This window comes from Maylandia zebra, linkage group LG4 (genome assembly GCF_041146795.1).
Source record: "Maylandia zebra isolate NMK-2024a linkage group LG4, Mzebra_GT3a, whole genome shotgun sequence".
NCBI classification, from domain to species: domain Eukaryota; kingdom Metazoa; phylum Chordata; class Actinopteri; order Cichliformes; family Cichlidae; genus Maylandia; species Maylandia zebra.
The window spans coordinates 865,118-883,857 of NC_135170.1; the positions used below are offsets into that span (position 1 = coordinate 865,118).

Consider the following 18,740-nt stretch of genomic DNA (forward strand, 5'->3'; position numbering starts at 1 on the left):
TTTCCTAAAAAAGGGAAATGTACTATTAACATTCTATTACATGTATGTGATTATTACAGATGTAATTCATATTTCAGAGTAGTAATTGTAAATTACTTCGTGTAATCAAGATGAGAGACCACGGCTATAAAAGCGAAGGTGGATTTGGGAAGCCTGTCGCAGCCATGTCCTGTCCGTTTACGCGAGCCACCCATTGCGGAAGGTGCAAGATTGATAAGGAGAGTCCTCAGAATTCAGCGTATATTGCGGGACAGACAGGATCCTTTAGCTCAGCGCGACAGTGTGCTCATTGAGAGATATCGATTTTCCCGTGAGGGTATTATTCACTTAACCAACTTGTTGACGAGGGGGTGCAGGACCACCACCTGTCTTTTTTTCCTCTGCCCTTTTCTTGGTTGCTGTTATGAACAAACTAACAGAGTATTACAGGCCAGTATTACCTTGCCAAGAGACGCAAAGCAATCTAAGAGATAAATATTACCATTCTGTAGAATACTCCTGTATTCCACTTGTACTTGTTCCCATGTTCTTGTGGGTCCTGTTGTGGCTCTAATGTGAAAGAGGATATAATATAACATATTATAATATAATATAATGCCATATGATATTGGACAATATAGTGTCATATGATAGATCTACCCTACCGCCTACTGGTGTTGGCCAGAGGGGCCGATGGCGCGATATGGCAGCCTGGCTTCTGTCAGTCTGCCCCAGGGCAGCTGTGGCTACAACCGTAGCTGCCTCCACCAGTGTGTGAATGTGGGAGTGAATGAATAGTGGTATCGTAAAGCGCTTTGGGTGCCTTGGAAAGCGCTATATAAATCCAATCCATTATCATTATTATTATTAAATTACCTACGAGTTTGATTTGTCAGCAACTTTCTGCCAGCCCTCTCTCCTTGCTTTTGCAGCCTTTGCAGTGTTCCCTTGCGTTTTAATTAAACTCTGAAACTCCTGAAATCCCTCACTCATGAGTTCTTGCTCTGCTGCCGGAAAATACCGAGCACGCCCCTTCGACATTTTCGCCGACCAATCAGCGGGTTGCCGATCAATGTTTCTACTATCGATGCGTAGCCCCTTTTACGACACCCAGTGATGTCACATTCCTGCATCCAGCTGTACTGATCGTCAACAGCAGGTGTGTTCGGGGAACCGGATTAGCGAGCTCACGGTTAGCGCGATGATTTGGTCTTGGATGTGTCATTTGATCTTGGATGTAGTAAGCGACGTACGAAGAACGGGCCCCTGACCTCTGTATGATCTCTTATGCACCCCATACATATTCCTGCTTATGCTGCTTTAGTATTATAATCTTTGAAGATTCCCCACGATCCTTTAAAGACCAGCTGGTTCCCATCTCTCTGGGAAGCTGGGCAAATTTGGAGTGAGAAACGTCATTTCTTAAAATCACCATTTTCCTACACTGGGGTCAGTTCAAGGAAGATATGGGTAAAATTTGACATGGAAGAAGTTCAATGTACAAAAAAATTCTAGCAATTGTAAAACGTTATACTGTTGTAAAACAGTTTTTGGGTCCACATTCAGAACTAGATTTCTCTGAAAAGATTTGGACCTTCACAATCCTTAGGGAAACAGGAGAATTGGAGTTCGGCTCAGTTTGGGGCAGACATCACAAACAAGGATCAACTCTGTCATTTATCGTTATACTCAGACTTGAAGATATAGATACACAGCGGTGTCCTTTATCAAGGCTTTATTTATGTTTTTTTCTCATTAAAAGCAGTACAGAAAAAGAAAAACGCTGGCTTTTTGTCTGTGACATACAAAATATGTACAAACAGTAATAAAAAGGAAGGACATGGAACTAATGACAGAATAAAGCAGCACATTGAACAGTATGACTCCACTCTGTCTGATACTGACAGTGCAGAAAAACAGAACATAACACCGGGGCTGTAAGAGACAGAACAGGTCAACTACTAACTGGAAGTTTGATGGTTCAACATATATGCATATCCTTGTGCAAGATACGAACGCCTAGTTCATTCATCTGAGTATAAATGTGTATGAGTGTTGGATAGAAAGCCCTTCATGATTGTATGAATGAATGTGAATGGGTGAATATGTCAAGTAAGAAGTGCTTTGACTGCTCAAGAAGAGTAAAAAAAAGCAGTATATAAGAAGTGTATATGAGTGATTCACTGATCCATGTCACTAGGATTTACAGTAATGACATCAGAATGTCACTCGGACTGGAGAAACGAACAAATCGAACTACCAGAAGGCAACATTGCAGACAATGAGAACAGTACCTGGGAATCCCACACAAATGGGAATCATGAAGAGGCCGGTAGGAATGCTGCAACTACCAAATACCTGCAGAGTAAGGCACGTCCTGAGGAGTTAGCTGAATGGGAAGACCAAGATCAACATCTACACCCTGCCGATTGTCAGGTACACTGCTGGGATAATAAGCAGGCTAAAGGAGGTGATGCCTCTGGAGAGTTTCACCCCAAGTCTGCACCCTGAAACTGTACGGTAAGTGGAAGGAGGCCAAGGACTAGTGAGTGCCAGAACCACTATCCACGATGAGACAGCAAAGATTCATGAGTACTACAACTGATGTATGAAACCTGAGAAAGGGATAGGCCCTGCATGGCAGGGGAAGAAGTGGCTGATATCAAGAAATCCTACCAGTGGCTGGACCAAGCTGGACTGAAGGACAGCACAGAGGCACTAATCATGGCTTTAAGCACATGGTCTTTAAAGGCTGCATCTACAATACCAGGCAAGACCCCAGATGGAGGCGGTGCAACACTTTCTCTCTGTCGCCATCTCTCACATATAAATGGTCTGACTGTCATGTAGCGCTTTTCTACTCTCCCAGCACACTCAAAGTGCTTTAAATACCATCATCATTTCTCACGTACACTATATTGCCAAAAGTCAAATTCAACAGGCAGCAGCTGTAACCTGAAAATGCTTAAAAAGGTTTTCACTTTTTTTCTCCTCTGACTAGAAACAGGATGTCTGACCAGGTCCTTTGGTTCAGAAGACCCTGCATCGTTACACAATAAACACTTTCCCCCACAACACTGCTGTTTTTGGATTTTCAGTTTTATTTGCATAGATAAGAGAAGATTGAAAAGAAGAGCTGAGTGGTTTAGAGACATTATACCAATGTGTTCAAAAACAGACTAGAGACTCCGGTCCCGGATATGAATGTTTTTTGTGTGTGTCAGACTCAGGACTGTCTGGTCAGCCTCCAGGTGATGAAGCTTCCTATAGACATGCCAGCGAGGAAGATTATGATAAGGCCGTAGCTGTGAGAGCTCATTGACGACACCCTCTGGATGGATGCAGCTGCTAACTCTGAGAAGCTGTTGATCTGTGGACATACACATACATAGTCACTGCTTCCATTTGTGCAACATCAGTCACTAACGGTTTACTGTTCAAGATCTATGTGTAACTTATAAACATACAAAAGTAAAATGCATAAATACAACTCAAAATAAAATACTGTATATATGACCACAAAAAATGAGACTGAAAAATTTCCTTTAGATCAGACATGTCAAGGTGCCCAGGCCGAATATATCTGTATCCAACCTTTGACTGAAATTCATATGTGAATTATTAATGTATGAACTATACAGAGAGAGCATGCCACAGCCACACCACTCATACAAGTCCCAGAATGCAGTGCAGCAGCCGCTATGCAGATGGGGATTGTGACATCATCAATGCTATGCATTATGGGAATGTTTTTTGTCCAACTTAATAATGGAATACAGGAAGAGGCTGCGTTTGGGCTTTAAACTGTGAACATTAGTAACTGATAACAATGGTGACATAACCATACTTATGGCTGAGTATAACTGGTTTTATGGACCTGACTCAGACTTGTGTTTTTCAGTTTGGAAGCAGCAACAAGGAGCTGGTGAAGCAGCTGGAAAAGGGAAAAACAACATGTCAGACAAGATCTTTGTGATCTTTGATCTTTTTCTGAAATATTATTTATCAGTTCTCAGTGTCATACAAAACACTCAATTACTTTGTGTCTCAGTGTGACCGATATGTCCACAAAGTTTTCAAGGTGCCATTGAGAGTCTTTAAAGGTACCTATTAATAAATAAATGTAAATAATTTACACAATCTGTAATGCGACTATCACTGAAACCAACCAGCTGATCTTCACCACAGCAGTTGTGATTACTGAAGCGTCCGACGTGTGCTCTCATTGGCTGGGGAACAATACGAGAACAGCAGCCCCACCCAGGCTGGAGATCAGTAGAGAGAGCAATACTGGAGGAGCATAGGGGAGAAGGATGCAACCCATAACTCCAGGATCCAGTACCCAACAGACTGAAATCTTTGCCCATTCTTCTTTGCAAAACAGCTCCAGCTCAGTCAGATTAGATGGACAGCGTTTGTGAACAGCAGTTTTCAGATCTTGCCACAGAGTCTTGATTGGATTTAGATCTGGACTTTGACTGGGCCATTCTAACACATGGATATGTTTGTTTTAAACCATCCCATTGTTGCCCTGGCTTTATGTTCAGGGTCGTCGTCCTGCTGGAAGCTGAACCTCCGCCCCAGTCTCAAGTCTTTTGCAGACTCCAAGAGGTTTTCTTCCAAGCTTGCCCTGTATTTGGCTCCATCCATCTTCCCATCAACTCTGACCAGCTTCCCTGTCCCTGCTGAAGAGAAGCCCCCCCAGATGATGCTGCCACCACCATATCTGACAGTGGGGATGGTTTAGAGTGATGTGCAGCATTTTGCATTTTGGCCAAAAAGTTCCATGTTGGTCTCATCTGACCAGAGCAGCTTCTTCCACATGTTTGCTGTGTCCCCCACATGGCTTGTGGCAAACTGCAAACGGGACTTCTTCTGGTTTCCTGTTAACAATGGCTTTCTTCTTGCCAGTCTTCCATAAAGGCCAACTTTGTGCAGTGCACGACTAATAGTTGTCCTATGGACAGATTCCCCCACCTGAGCTGTAGATCTCTGCAGCTCGTCCAGAGTCACCATGGGCCTCTTGGCTGCATTTCTGATCAGCGCTCTCCTTGTTCTGCCTGTGAGTTTAGGTGGACGGCCTTGTCTTGGTAGGTTTACAGTTGTGCCATACTCCTTCCATTTCTGAATGATGGCTTGAACAGTGCTCCGTGGATGTTCAAGGCTTGGGAAATCTTTTTGTAGCCTAAGCCTGCTTTAAATGTCTCAATAACTTTATCCCTGACCTGTCTGGTGTGTTCTTTGGACTTCATGGTGTTGTTGCTCCCAATATTCTCTTAGACAACCTCTGAGGCCGTCACGGAGCAGCTGTATTTGTACTGACATTAGATTACACACAGGTGCACTCTGTTTAGTCATTAGCACTCATCAGGCAACGTCTATGTGCAACTGACTGCACTCAGACCAAAGGGGCTGAATAATTACGCACACCCCACTTTGCAGTTATTTGTAAAAAATGTTTGGAATCATGTCTGATTTTCGTTCCACTTCTCACGTGTGCACCACTTTGTGTTGGTCTTTCATGTGGAATTCCAATAAAAGTGATTCATGTTTTTGTGGCTGTAATGTGACAAAATGTGGGAAAGTTCAAGGGGGCCGAATACTTTTGCAAGCCACTGTAAATACACACAAACATAAGCTGGCAACTCCAAATTTTCATGCTGGCATCAACGGGGTCTCTCAATGCAACAACCCACTGTATAGAAACAAATAAGAAACAAAAACGAATATGCAGTACTTTATCTACACCTGTGTATAATCTCAAACATGGGGTCTCAGGGAAAAAGACAGTGAAGATCTATTGGTGTATAACGTACCCAACCTCCGTGTTCCAGAATCCAGCCCAGCAGATTGTTTTTGAAAAAGTTCACTGCCCAGGTAAGGACCTCTCTGACCGACTGAGGGAGGTGAGCCTCGACCATCTGATGGATGAACACACAGGTGAAGTTATGGTACTGCAGCCGTCTCCCAAAAGAAGGTAAGAAACATGGGTGAGAGTGGTGTGTCACACTGGATACGTGGGACTATAGACACACTGTTCATTTGGAACATTTTATAGCTCTTTTTCTGAAATTATCAGTTCTCAGTATCATACAACACACTCTTTCACTGATTTTGTGTCTCACTGAGACCTATATCTCCACAAATTTGGGATATTTTGCAGGCAATAGTTATGGTACCTATGTCCACTAAGCAATTTAAGCTAAATCATTCACAGGTGCATGAGGTCAACTTTAATTCTGAGAAATTCACGTCGGCAGTAATGACACCCGGTTACGCCAATCAGAGGTCACTAAAATCAATATTGAATCGATGTGCAACTTTGCCAAAACAATGTGGGACTCTGTAGTTTTCTCTGGTCCCCTCCCCAATCAGACCAGGAGTGACATGTTTAGCCGCATGTTCTCCTTAAATTGCTGGCTGTCTGAGTGGTGTCCCAGAAACGATGTGGGCTTCATAGATAATTGGCAAACCTTCTGGAGGAAACCTGGTCTTGTTAGGAGAGACGGCATCCATCCCACTTTGGATGGAGCAGCTCTCATTTCTAGAAATATGGACAAATTTATTAAACCCCCCAAAATATGACTATCCAGAGTTGGGACCAGGAAGCAGAGTTGCAGTCTTACACGCCTCTCTGCAGCTTCTCTCCTCCTGCTACCCCCCCAAAAACCCATCTCCATAGAGACTGTGTCAGCTTCCAAACAGACAAAAAACACAAGAAGTTTAAATATTTATTGACTATTTATTGGGAATTTTAAAATCAGTTGGTAGCCTTATTTCAGATCCTGCACAGCTGCTCCTCGTCAAGGAATGTGGTGGTTGTCTGTCAGGAGAGAAGAATGGTGATTGAGATTGTGATTAAGGTTTACCAGTAAGGAAAACTAATGCAAGTGTGTGTGAAATCTAGGAATAAAAGTGGTGCAAATAAGTGTAAGATAATGATTACTCACCTTTCTTGCCTGTGTCCTCTTCAAGGTGTTTGGGCAAATGTTTCCCCGGGGGTCCAGACACCATTTAAAGGTTCCGGGAGAGACCATTGGTAAAGAGAGTGTGGTGAATCTTGTTGTGCTTGGGTTTCTGGGTTTTTATAATATTGGGTTTGGTGTAACATTAAAGTGTGAAATATTTATTAACTCATTCACTGCCAGCCATTTTCAAATCAGGTAACTCCCCACTGCCAGGGTTTTTGAGCATTTTTACTCATTTTTGAAGAGCCACAGAAAACTGTGTGTTATGATCATATAAACGCTGAACCTACCAAAATGAAGAACAGACTCTCTTCTGTCATCCAAAAAAAAAGCTTGTTTCTACCATTTTCCATTCTTTAGTAATCAGCTGTAGAAGTGAGGTGGGTTCCACCAAAAATGCCTGTTTTGACCAAAAAAAGGGAGAAAACGAGCTTTTTGTGAAAAATACATTTCAAGCAGAAAAGTGCCTTTGACACTAATATTTCTTGCTTTGTGACGAGGTTGTATTCTAGCCCCTCCCATTGAAAAACGTAATTGACGTCTATAGACGTCAATGGCAGCGAATGAGTTAATATGTAAATGTGAAAATGTATTTATGTATTTATTTATTCTAATTAATATATTGTATACTGTGGTGGAAGGTTGGGATTTAAGAATTTACCTGAGAGTGGAATAATGGTTAAGTCTGTGACAGCTGAACATATGTAAGGCTGCCAGTTGTCATTAGAGGATGGATTTTTGTGCTGTGAAGAAGCTCGACAAATTAATTGTTGTAAGGAGAGCTGTATAGGAAATAAATGCTTTTTTTGTTCCACTACGCTTGCCTTGGTCCATCTCACTGTGTTTCCAGCCGCTAAGGGCCGCCCTGTTACAGTTAGAAATATCCTGTCTCAGAGTGACGCTGAAAAACTAGTTCATGCATTTATTACTTCCAGGCTGGACGACTGTAATTCATTATTATCAGGAAGTCCAAAAACTCCCTGAAAAGCCTTCAGCTAATCCAAAATGCTGCAGCAAGAGTCCTGACAGGGACTAGAAAGAGAGAGCAGATTTCTCCTGTTTTGGCTTCCTGTTAAATCCAGAATTCAAAATCCTGCTGCTCACATACAAGGTCTTAAATAATCAGGCCCCATCTTATCTTAATGACCTTGTAGTACCATATCACCCTATTAGAGCACTTCGCTCTCGCTCTGCAGGCCTACTTGTTGTTCCTAGAGTATTTAAAAGTAGAATGGGAGGCAGAGCCTTCAGTTTTCAGGCCCCTCTTCTGTGGAACCAGCTTCCAGTTTGGATTCAGGAGACAGACACTATCTCTACTTTCAAGATTAGGCTTCAAACTTTCCTTTTTGCTAAAGCATATAGTTAGGGCTGGACCAGGTGATCCTGAATCCTCCCTTAGTTATGCTGCAATAGATGTAGGCTGCCGGGGGATTCCCATGATGCATTGAGTTTTTCCTTTCCAGTCACCTTTCTCACTCACTATGTGTTAACAGACCTCTCTGCATTGAATCATATCTGTTATTAACCTCTGTCTCTCTTCCACAGCATGTCTTTATCCTGTCTTCCTTCTCTCACCCCAACCAATCACAGCAGATGGCCCCGCCCCTCCCTGAGCCTGGTTCTGTCGGAGGTTTCTTCCTGTTAAAAGGGAGTTTTTCCTTCCCACTGTCGCCAGAGTGCTGCTCATAGGGGGTCATATGATTGTTGGGTTTTTCTCTGTATCTATGAAGCGCCTTGAGGCAACTTTTGTTGTGATTTGGCGCTATATAAATAAAATTGAACTGAATAGAAATGAGTTTCTTGTCATGTTGGAAGTTTTAAATATCTCTCTGGGTTCTCTTTGCTTGCCCTCCTCTCTCCTCCTTTGTGACTATGCAATTTAATTATAGTTACCGCCAATTTAAGAGCAGGTACGCTAACATAAACATTACTATACAGATATTAACATAAACAAAGAATCAATGTGACGCACTAACTGTAAAGCTTACGTCTCACCTCCAGGGGGCAGTGCTTTGGATATTCTGCATTTAACTTTATTTTCTGCGAAATGCTTTCACATTTTTTTAAATCTCAGTTTCCATTTTCTTCTGTCCTCCTGTTTTGCTGTTCGTGATGAGGATCTGATGTCCTCGTGCTGGCGTTGTTCCCACATCATCATAATAAATGTTGTTCCAGGTTCAACATTGCAAGTGACCAGTCACATTGTTGTGACGTCATACTTCTGCAAGCCAAGCGATTCATTCATTTATGAAATTTGAATTTTGCCAGGACAACCTGTATAATGCTTACCGTTTGTTTTTTAAGACTTTTTTTCCGAAGTCGCAAAAGTATGACGTCACAACAATGTGACTGGTCACTTGCAACGTTGAACCTGGAACAACATTTATTAAGATGATGTGGGAACAACACCAGCACGAGGACATCAGATCGTGCCTTCTTCTTGGTGCAGTCTTGGCAGACAATATAAGCGCTACTCCCCCAATAGCTTCCTGTAGTGTACTGCAGTTACAAAAATACATTTACGTGGTATTAGTCTAGTGTTGACAATAAAATTCACATTTTTGTAGTCGACATCATCGATTATGATCATTGCAGACCTACTGTAGACTACTATACTGTTTTGCTCCTCTGGCACACAAACTGAAATCAGCTGACTGTAGAACTCATAAGCAGAATTGATAGGCAAGCTGAATAACAACTCAAAGGACCTGAACTACCAGGAACTGCTTCTGTAGAAAACTGGTTCTCAGTTCCCATCCCTACTAATGATGCTAAAATAACAATGAAATCACTAAAACAATAACGACTGCTTTAGATTCTCAGACGTCCTGGAAACTGAAACCAACTCACCTTGACAGCAAGCCTGCCGGCTACATAGATGAGCACAGCGATTCTCTCCCAGGTGATGCCGTCCTCAAACACTTTGTCTGCCACTCGTCTGAAGTTCTCTGACTTGGAGCCAGAGCCAGAAGCCACACCATCTATCACACTGCAACAGAACAGCCACAATGTAAGCAACCTGTTTTTGAAAACACGTAGAGCCCTTAAAATTGCATTCTGACTGACAGACGTTTCTAGTTTATGACAGAGACATGAAACACTTGTCTGCACACCACAACTTCCATCAGCAGGGCGTCTACTTATCTCTACTTAATCAAACTGTACGCTGTAAATGCTTATTGAGCCAACATTAATCTGCTGCATTCATCCAATAATCTACAGTATTTTTGTACTAAAGCAGTCTCCTAACATGAGATCTGAGGATGAAAAGCTCACTCTTGAAACTCTTGGTCATGCTGCACTCTGTCACCGACGATACGTATCATTTTGCTCAGCTGCTTGACCAGCTTCTCCTCCTGCTCAGTCTTCCCCTCCACAGCCAGTGGAGTGAGAGGCGGGACATCCTCTGAGGGCACATCCTTCAGCTCTTCCTCTATGACTCTGTTAGAGAACACACAATTAGGTACCCGTGACCCTAACTCTGAGCTTAACATGGCTTCTTAGACTAATATTAGCTAAACAGTGTTCCCACTCAGAATCATTAAGGTTTTTGACACTTTATATTACACATTTACTGTGGAAAGAAACGGTTAAAGTGCATTTTGTAAGGACAACGCTGGCAAGCACAACAAAACAAAAACACATGACATCCCTTTCCTATTGGTGGAAAAATGTACCATGTTAACCAATAAAAAAAATAATATGGCAACTTGTGACATTTGATTGTTTAGGAAGAGGAGAAAGTTTATAAGTGATGGTGGCGAGGGAGAGTAAGCGAGCGATATCCATAGCAAGTTTTGAGACGAGAGAGATTTGTGGCGTTTAGTGTGTTTAGAGTGTAGTTAGTGGGTTGTGCTGTCTTGTGTAGTTAGTGTGTACTGTAGTTATTGTTTTGTGTGTCAAAACGATGAGGGCACTGCTGAATGTCACAGCTGCTGCCAAAAAGTCACCAAAGGCAGACGTTGATGTAAACGCTGTCTGCAGGTGGAACACAGGTTAGGGCTGCTCAATTAATCGAATTTGAATCACGATTACGATCTGGGCTTTCAACGATCATTAAAAATGACTGAGCCGATTATTAGCCCCTCCCTCGTGCTTTACTCTGGCGCTGCTCCGTGTGGCAAATCAAGCGCACCTCTCTGCATTTCGAACATGCATCACAACAATTAAGAGGACCCGAGGGAAGCTCGGAAAGCTAAGCAGAAGTTATTTGGAGAGGAGAGTGACTGCTGTTGGTTGAAAAGCGGTAAAAAAACTTCAGTGGTGTGGAAACATTATGGGTTCAGTCAGACGTGGATCAAGTAGACACAGTGTGTAAACTTTGCTACGGTGTAGCTGCACCACAGAGCAACACTGCAAAGCTCACTAAACATAGATGTTTACATTTTTCATTTATTTTTATATTGCAAACATTTGCACTGTTATCAGTATTTGCACTATTTTATATTGTTTTTTGACAATCTTTAGAGTCATTATTCAACACATTGTTATTGTTAAATAAATATCGTCAAATAATCGAGATCTCAATGTCAGTGAAAATAATCGTGGTTATCATTTTTGCCATAATCGAGCAGCCCTAACACAGGGGGAGTGTTTTTCAGGCCTGCTGGTTTTAGGCCTGTGATATGGAAACTAGGAACACTCCTCTGACCCATGCCTCCCCCAGTCCACTAAATATCAAATCCCCCCACCACGATGTCCATAATCTGCCTTACTAGAAATACTGAGATCAATTTCAGTAAAGGTTACATTTGTATCCTCTAAGCAGAATGCCAAAGACTGCGTGGTCAAATGTTTGTTCACGTCAGACGTATTTCCCCTCTTTGTTGTCTTCAGTGTTAGCGTCATTACTAAAAAAAACATTATTACACATCTTACAGAGAACTTAATGAATGCAGTAAGTTACACCCATGAGAAAGAAATTCATTATACTACTTGTTACATTGTTTTCATGTTACTCTGAAGCACACCGTCTCATAATTAAAGATTAACAATATAAACGTGCAGGCCCGTAGGTTTATATCAGCAGCACAAATCACTCTCCTAATGAGGACACATGTGATCTTTCTCTTAGTATTTAGGTATGAACACAAAGCAACAACACAAATCAGCTGATGTGATTAGCTGTGGGATAATGGCATGTGGTAACCTGTGATGCTGTGAACTGTTTGGATGTACTTGGGAAAAGAGATTATTTTATTGGACAAAATACAGTGATTGCATCGCTAACTGCACAGCTACTGTACGGCATCTCATCTCCATCAGAAATGAGCGCTACCACCGTGTCATCAGCATATTTGACTTCGTATCAAGTACTTTTTTAGTACCTGGTTCCCGGGTGAGCAGGTACTAAAGTCATCAGTCAATGAGTCTCATTCACGAAAATCAAAACTGCCATTTTTGAAACCTGGAAACGAGAGAAACGGCTGAAAAACAACACCGTGATCCCCGAGTCTGATGAACGCCACAGACCAAGCAGCAGATATATTCTTGCCTTGAAATCCACCTTTGTTGTAGCGCCTGTGTCGCATCAGCCATAATGCTCGGGTCTTATTTTCTACAGTTGACAGGCTAACAAACCCTCCTGTGTCAGTGGCAGCTGAACTTCATTCGACCATGGCCTGCAATGACTTTGCCAAATTCTTCACTGAAAAAATCCAAAAAATTAGACAAGCAATTGGTACATCAACAGCAGATCCAGGATATGTACTGTGTCCACCAAAAAACTGTTTAAACACCATGAAACAGTTTCAACCTATTAACAGCAAAGACCTGGAGGACATCTTAGGTAAACTGAACTCCTCCTCCTGCTGTTTAGATGTCCTGCCAACAAGTTTTTTCAAAAAGGTCTCAAAGACTTTGGAGTCAGACCTGTTACAGATCGTCAACTTTTCTTTATTATCAGGTGTGTTTCCAGAATCACTAAAAACTGCTGTAATCAAACCTATACTGAAAAAGGACAATCTTGACAAGACACAAATGAACAACTACAGGCCGATCTCAAATCTCCCGTTTTTAAGTAAGATCATTGAAAAAGCAGTTTCTCAACAGCTCAGTTACTTCTTAAAACAGAATAATTGCTACGATGCCTTCCAGTCAGGTTTTAGACAGAACCACAGCACTGAAACCGCTCTGACCAAAGTGTTTAATGACATATGTCTGAACACAGACAGTGGAAAAATGTCAGTCCTAGTTTTACTGGATCTCAGTGCAGCATTTGATACAGTTGACCACAACATATTACTCAAACGACTGGAGAACTGGACAGGTATTTCAGGAACTGTACTAAACTGGTTCAAAACATACGTAGAAAACAGGAAATACTTTGTATCAATAGGTAACTTCACATCTGAGCAGACAAGTATCACATGTGGAGTTCCCCAAGGTTCCATCTTGGGACCCCTTCTGTTTAACATCTATATGCTCCCACTGGCACAGATTATAAACAACAACAAAATAAACTATCACAGCTATGCAGATGACACACAAATATATATCACAATGTCACCAGGAGACCGAGGCCCTGTACAGGCTCTTGGTAAATGCATTGAGGAAATCAATGACTGGTTGTGCCACAATTTTCTCCAGTTGAACAAAAACAAACTGAGGTAATAGTCTTTGGCGCCAAAGAAAAACGATTACAGGTCACCAGAGAACTTCAATCTATACATCTAAAAACCACAAACCAGGCGAGAAATTTGGGTGTAGTGATGGATGCAGACCTAAACTTAGAAAAACACATTAAGACAATAACAAAGTCAGCTTACTATCACCTCAAGAATATATCAAGGATAAAAGATCTGATGTCTCAACAGGACCTGGAAAAACTAATCCATGCATTCATCTTTAGTAGGCTTGATTACTGTAACAGCATCTTTACAGGTCTACCTAAAAAATCAGTCAGACAACTACAGCTCATTCAGAACTCTGCTGCTCGAGTCCTCACTAAGACCAAAAAAGTGGACCACATCAGTCCAGCTCTGAGGTCCTTACACTGGCTGCCTGTCTGTCAGAGGATAGACTTTAAAGTTCTGATGCTGGTCTATAAAGCTCTGAATGGTTTAGGACCAAAATACATCAGTGATCTCCTGACCCAGTATGAACCTTCCAGATCCCTCAGGTCATCTGGATCCGGTCTTTTATCAGTTCCCAGAGCCAGAACCAGACACTGAGAAGCTGCATTCAGCTTTTATGCTCCTTATATCTGGAACAAACTCCCAGAAAGCCTCAGATCAGCTGAAACACTCAGTTTATTTAAATCCAGGTTGAAGACTCACCTGTTCTCAGCTGCATTTGAATAAAGCACCAAATCCACACTTTAAGCTTAAATTTCAAAACTTACATTTAACTACTGATTTTATCTACTGTTCTGATTTTATCTGTTTTGATTTTATATACTGTTGTTTGTTTGTTTGTTTGTTTGTTAGTTAATTAGTTAGTTAGTTTATTTGCTTGTTTTAATCAATTTTAAATCATGCTTTTTATTTGTTCTTGTTTCTAATGTCTCTGTAAAGCACTTTGAATCACCTTGTTGTTGAATTGTGCTATACAAATAAACTTGCCTTGCCTTGCCTTGAATGTTATTTACGTATTGCTATGACGACAGCCACGCACATTACAGTGCTCTTCTGTAATGGAAAACCAGTTGATCTGAGTAGATCAGCGGGCCCCAACATTTTTTGCTCCACAGACGGTTTAATGTCAGACAATATTTTCACGGACCGGCCTTTAAGGCGTGGCAGATGAATACAACAAAATAAAATGATCCGAGACAAAAACTGTGGTACTTTGTAAATATAATAATAAACTAATTCACTGTGTAATTGTGTACATTTTTTAGCAGCTTCCTCCTGAAGTGCGCCAACAACACAGAGTAACGTCCTCCTCACTGCCCCTTAATGCTCTCTGGTCGCTATGGTAATGCGTACATATTTCTTTCAAAATAAGACACACAACTACAACACGGGAAAGACCCAGGGGAACCGAGTTAACGATAAAACCCCTGAAAACCATAAATTTCACACCCGAGCCTCAACTCTCGCGGCCCGGCACCAAACGACTCATGGAGTAGTACCGGTCCGTGCCCCGGGGGTTGGGGACCGCTGGAGTAGCTACTAAAAGGGGATATTGATCGAGGAGCAGGTAGCAAGAGGAGTCTGAAGGCAGTTTGATGGTAAGGATGTCTGGGATTATGATGTTCAATGCTGAGCTGTAGTCCACAAACAGCATCCTGACGTAGCTCTTCCTGTTCTACAGATGGCTCAGTGCTCTGTGAAGGTTGCTAGTGATGGCATTCGCCGCGGATCTGTCCCACTAGTAGGACACATGTTGGTGAAATTTGAAGAGTACAGATTTCACACATGCCTTATTAAAGTCCCCAGCAGCAATATGGATGCCCTCACAAGGTAGCTAGAAAAGGGCCTACACTGAATGGACATGGGCTCTTCTTGTGAGTAGTGACCTTTTATAATTGAAGGTTTACTTTAAGGTTTTGCATAATCAGTGTTCATTACTAATGCTGTACTGCCCTCTACAGGATTAACATCAATTAATTTTTACTTAAATATTCAGCTGAGATAAGTGATGGTGGAAAGAATGTTACTGTAGTTACAGGAACGACAAAGCAGGTAAATATTAGAAAATAACATGTACTTAATTTTGTATATGCTATTAGACAGATTTACTAAGTGAGGAAAATTACTGTGAAGTCACAATCACGGGGTGATCTACTGACAGCGCGCTAATTTATATAGAAAGATGCAGCCAGTTGTCAGTAAGAACCAACATTCTGAGAGCGCACCGATTATATATAAACCAATATAGGTGTGAAAGTGTTTCATGAAACAGCGAGGCAATTCAGATTAAAGCCAGGAGGATGAATGAAAATCATGCGTTTGATATAAGAAACAGCCCTGGAGCAAGGATTTTTAGGATTAGGACTCAGATGCAGGAAAACAGCATAGGATCAATGTTCCCAAATGTATCTAATGCAGGAAAATGTCCAAACACCGGGGAGGTTGCAGTTGGCATGTCAGCCTCATCAACATAAATTCGTTGTGTAGTCAAACCCTGGTGTTAGTTCACACAAAGAGTGTTTTTAAAGCTATTTCAAAGGATGTTCTAAACAATAAATAACTGATTCCAGGATAGTATCTGTGTCAGGATCGAATATGAAGTGCTGCACAATTACTACAAATGATCCCAAAAGTTTGATTCTGTTCATCTGGACGTAGCGAATGAAGAATGGCCCGGGAAACCTGCAGACTGAAGAAGTCACCTGGATGAGCGACGAAACATTTGTCCCACTGAAAACGTCCAGATGAACAGAATCAACCTTTTGGGATTTACGTACCTGGATGATTGAGCGTGCATCAACACATACTAAAAATTAGATTACATATGTTAAGAGATTTGACATCTATACTTAGCCTGTAGAAAAAGGCCAATAATTCTATGACACAGTTCTTTTTATGACTGGTGCAGTTTACGGTGAAACGATAATTGCAGTTCCTGTAAGATGAAAATGAAACTTAATTCAGATAAGGACTTGAACAGGGTTGGGTTAAAACGTATTATTAAGTGTTATAATTAATACAATATCTTCACATGAGCTACCACAGGAATAAATATGTTTAAAAATGTCTAATGACTGAATAATTCTATCAAGAGTTTTAATGATGAAAGACATAATCTTACTGCTTTCCTTAGTTACTAAGAAAAGCAGTGTAACCCAAAAGTCGTAATCATTTTTTACTGTGCTCCAACAACTTAAGGAACCAAAAAACATTTATTGTAAAACATCACTGAGCACTTTGTGGCAGGTGGTTAAAGAGCAAAGCGACAGGGAAAGAGCAACGATGGAAGCATAGAACGGAACTCACTCTTTGATGAGGGCTTCCCCGATTCTCTCATCTGTGGAAGAGTAAAAACAGAACAGGTCCGTGTTCTCCGTAGTTACACTGCAGGCGCAGTAAAAAGCAACAATGACACAAGAAGTCATCTGCCGGTAAGGCGAGCTTACCTGACATGCCGTTCACCGCGCACGCCATGGTTTGAAGAGAAGTTTAATGAATGCGAAACTTCCTGAACAAACTCTGCCGCTTCTTCCTCTGAAGTTACATGAACCTTTGTCTGATTAATTAAACTAAGCAAAACACAACAACAACAAAAACAATTTACCACCAGCACGCGTCAGCTGGAGTTTCGTCGAAGTTAGAAAAGCCGACAACTGTAACAAACCCACAGCCCAATCCCGATCAGTCAACGTCATCAGTCGCCGCCCGAGTACGCTCAGAATCCCCGGATGTGTCGTTATTTTTGTGCCACTATTCTGAGCGCACGTAAAAAAAAAGTTTGCAGGTGCAAGTGTTGCATTTTCAGGAGAAATTTATTTTGAGCGAAGAAAAGCTCGAAAGAAAAGCTCGAAAGAAAAGCATTCCTGCGTGCAAAACTGTATTTCAGTGTTTGCTATTATCCACACGCACACAGCAGCCCCTCTCCTCAGTTTTTGCACTTGCGCTTCCTCGCGATGTGTCGCTCGCGCTCTCAACTATGGCAAGCCGTTAGAGCCATAAATCGCCACTTTCCTAACCCGTTTGGTTAAGAAATGGCGTAAAAAAACGCCGTTTAATTATTCAAAACGCCGAAAAAAGCGGCGTTCTGTTCCGACAAACGGCGCTTTTTCCGTCACTCGGATGGTGCGTTCAGGGCACCATCCGAGTGACGTAAAAAGCGGCGTTCAAAGACAGACGGAAACGCCGTTTTTTACGCTACTCGGCACAAAACGCCGTTTTTATGCATCTTTGAACGGCGTTTTTTACGGCGTTCTCTGCCAGCTGTAACGGCGTTTAAAACGGCGTTTTATTGAAATTATGCAGGGCACTCCCCATGGTTCCCTCATCCAATTACTTTCAACTCATTTCACCCAATCAAAGAAGAGGAAGTGCAGACCACACTAATGCATCACCGATTCACCTTGCTGCTAAGTGATTGCCTATTCAGTACCAGTGCTTGTCACAGTATTCACTTGTATTATAATCCCACTATGCATTTTGATGTGTTTAAGGCATGATCGAGCAAACAAACGACAGAATACTTTTTCTGAAACCTTAACTGTGTTACCTGTTATGGCAGCTAACAGGTAATGAGCAGAGCTAGCTCTCTCCTTCCTGTAATCACTTTAAATGTGAGATCGCTCCCTGATATGATTGAGGAGCTAATGACGCTAACCCGGTCACAGTGGCAGTATCCCGGCACTGCCCGGTACTCCCTCTGTGAGTAGGCTGCCCGGCTTCCAGCTGCTGCGGGCGGACAAGACGAGAGACAGCGGTGAGAGGAAAGGAGGGGGGCTGGCAGTGTTTGTTAAAGACGGTTGTGGTATCTCTGGGCACATCGCTGTGAAAGAACAACTCTGCAACACAGACATTGCGCTATTAGCCGTTAGCATCCGTGGAGGCAGCCTGTGACTCTCTGTGGTCCGCAGACTGCAAACGCAATCTCCGAGAGCTCTTCTTCTAATATCAGGGGACTTTAATCATGTCTCGCTGGACTCCACACTGCCCACCTTCACCCAGTATGTGACCTGCCCCACCGTAGGCAATAAAACATTGTACTTAATGTATGCCAATGAAAAAGTGGCATACAGTTCATCACCTCCCCCTGCCCAGGGAAGATCCGATCGTAACCGAGTGCGTCTTGTCCCTGTGTGTGCAGCCCTTACTGTGCAGGGAGCCACTAATCACCCACGCAGTGCAGAGATGGTCCGCGGAGGGCATATAAATAAATAATAAAAGC

The 18,740-nt window shown here is 42.1% G+C and overlaps 1 protein-coding gene across 3 annotated transcripts; it reads right to left on the bottom strand.

Moving 5' to 3' along the window:
• Positions 1-1,697: 1,697 nt before the first annotated feature.
• On the bottom strand, positions 1,698-17,673 carry LOC101475737 (apoptosis regulator BAX). Of its 3 annotated transcripts, none has more exons than XM_014411576.3 (6): positions 16,969-17,657; positions 16,829-16,859; positions 10,224-10,388; positions 9,798-9,936; positions 5,796-5,900; positions 1,698-3,349 (listed from the first exon to the last, which is right to left on the bottom strand). In XM_014411576.3, exons 1-6 carry the CDS (start codon positions 16,994-16,996, stop codon positions 3,206-3,208), a joined length of 612 nt encoding a protein of 203 aa, XP_014267062.1. In that variant the 5' UTR covers positions 16,997-17,657; the 3' UTR covers positions 1,698-3,205. The 3 variants fall into 3 exon arrangements, with proteins under 3 accessions (XP_014267062.1, XP_076738939.1, XP_076738938.1); XM_076882824.1 differs by lacking the exons at positions 1,698-3,349; positions 5,796-5,900 and adding an exon at positions 9,171-9,446 and having other exon boundaries at positions 16,969-17,091; positions 17,191-17,673; XM_076882823.1 differs by lacking the exons at positions 1,698-3,349; positions 5,796-5,900 and adding an exon at positions 9,172-9,446 and having other exon boundaries at positions 16,969-17,672.
• Positions 17,674-18,740: the final 1,067 nt, after the last annotated feature.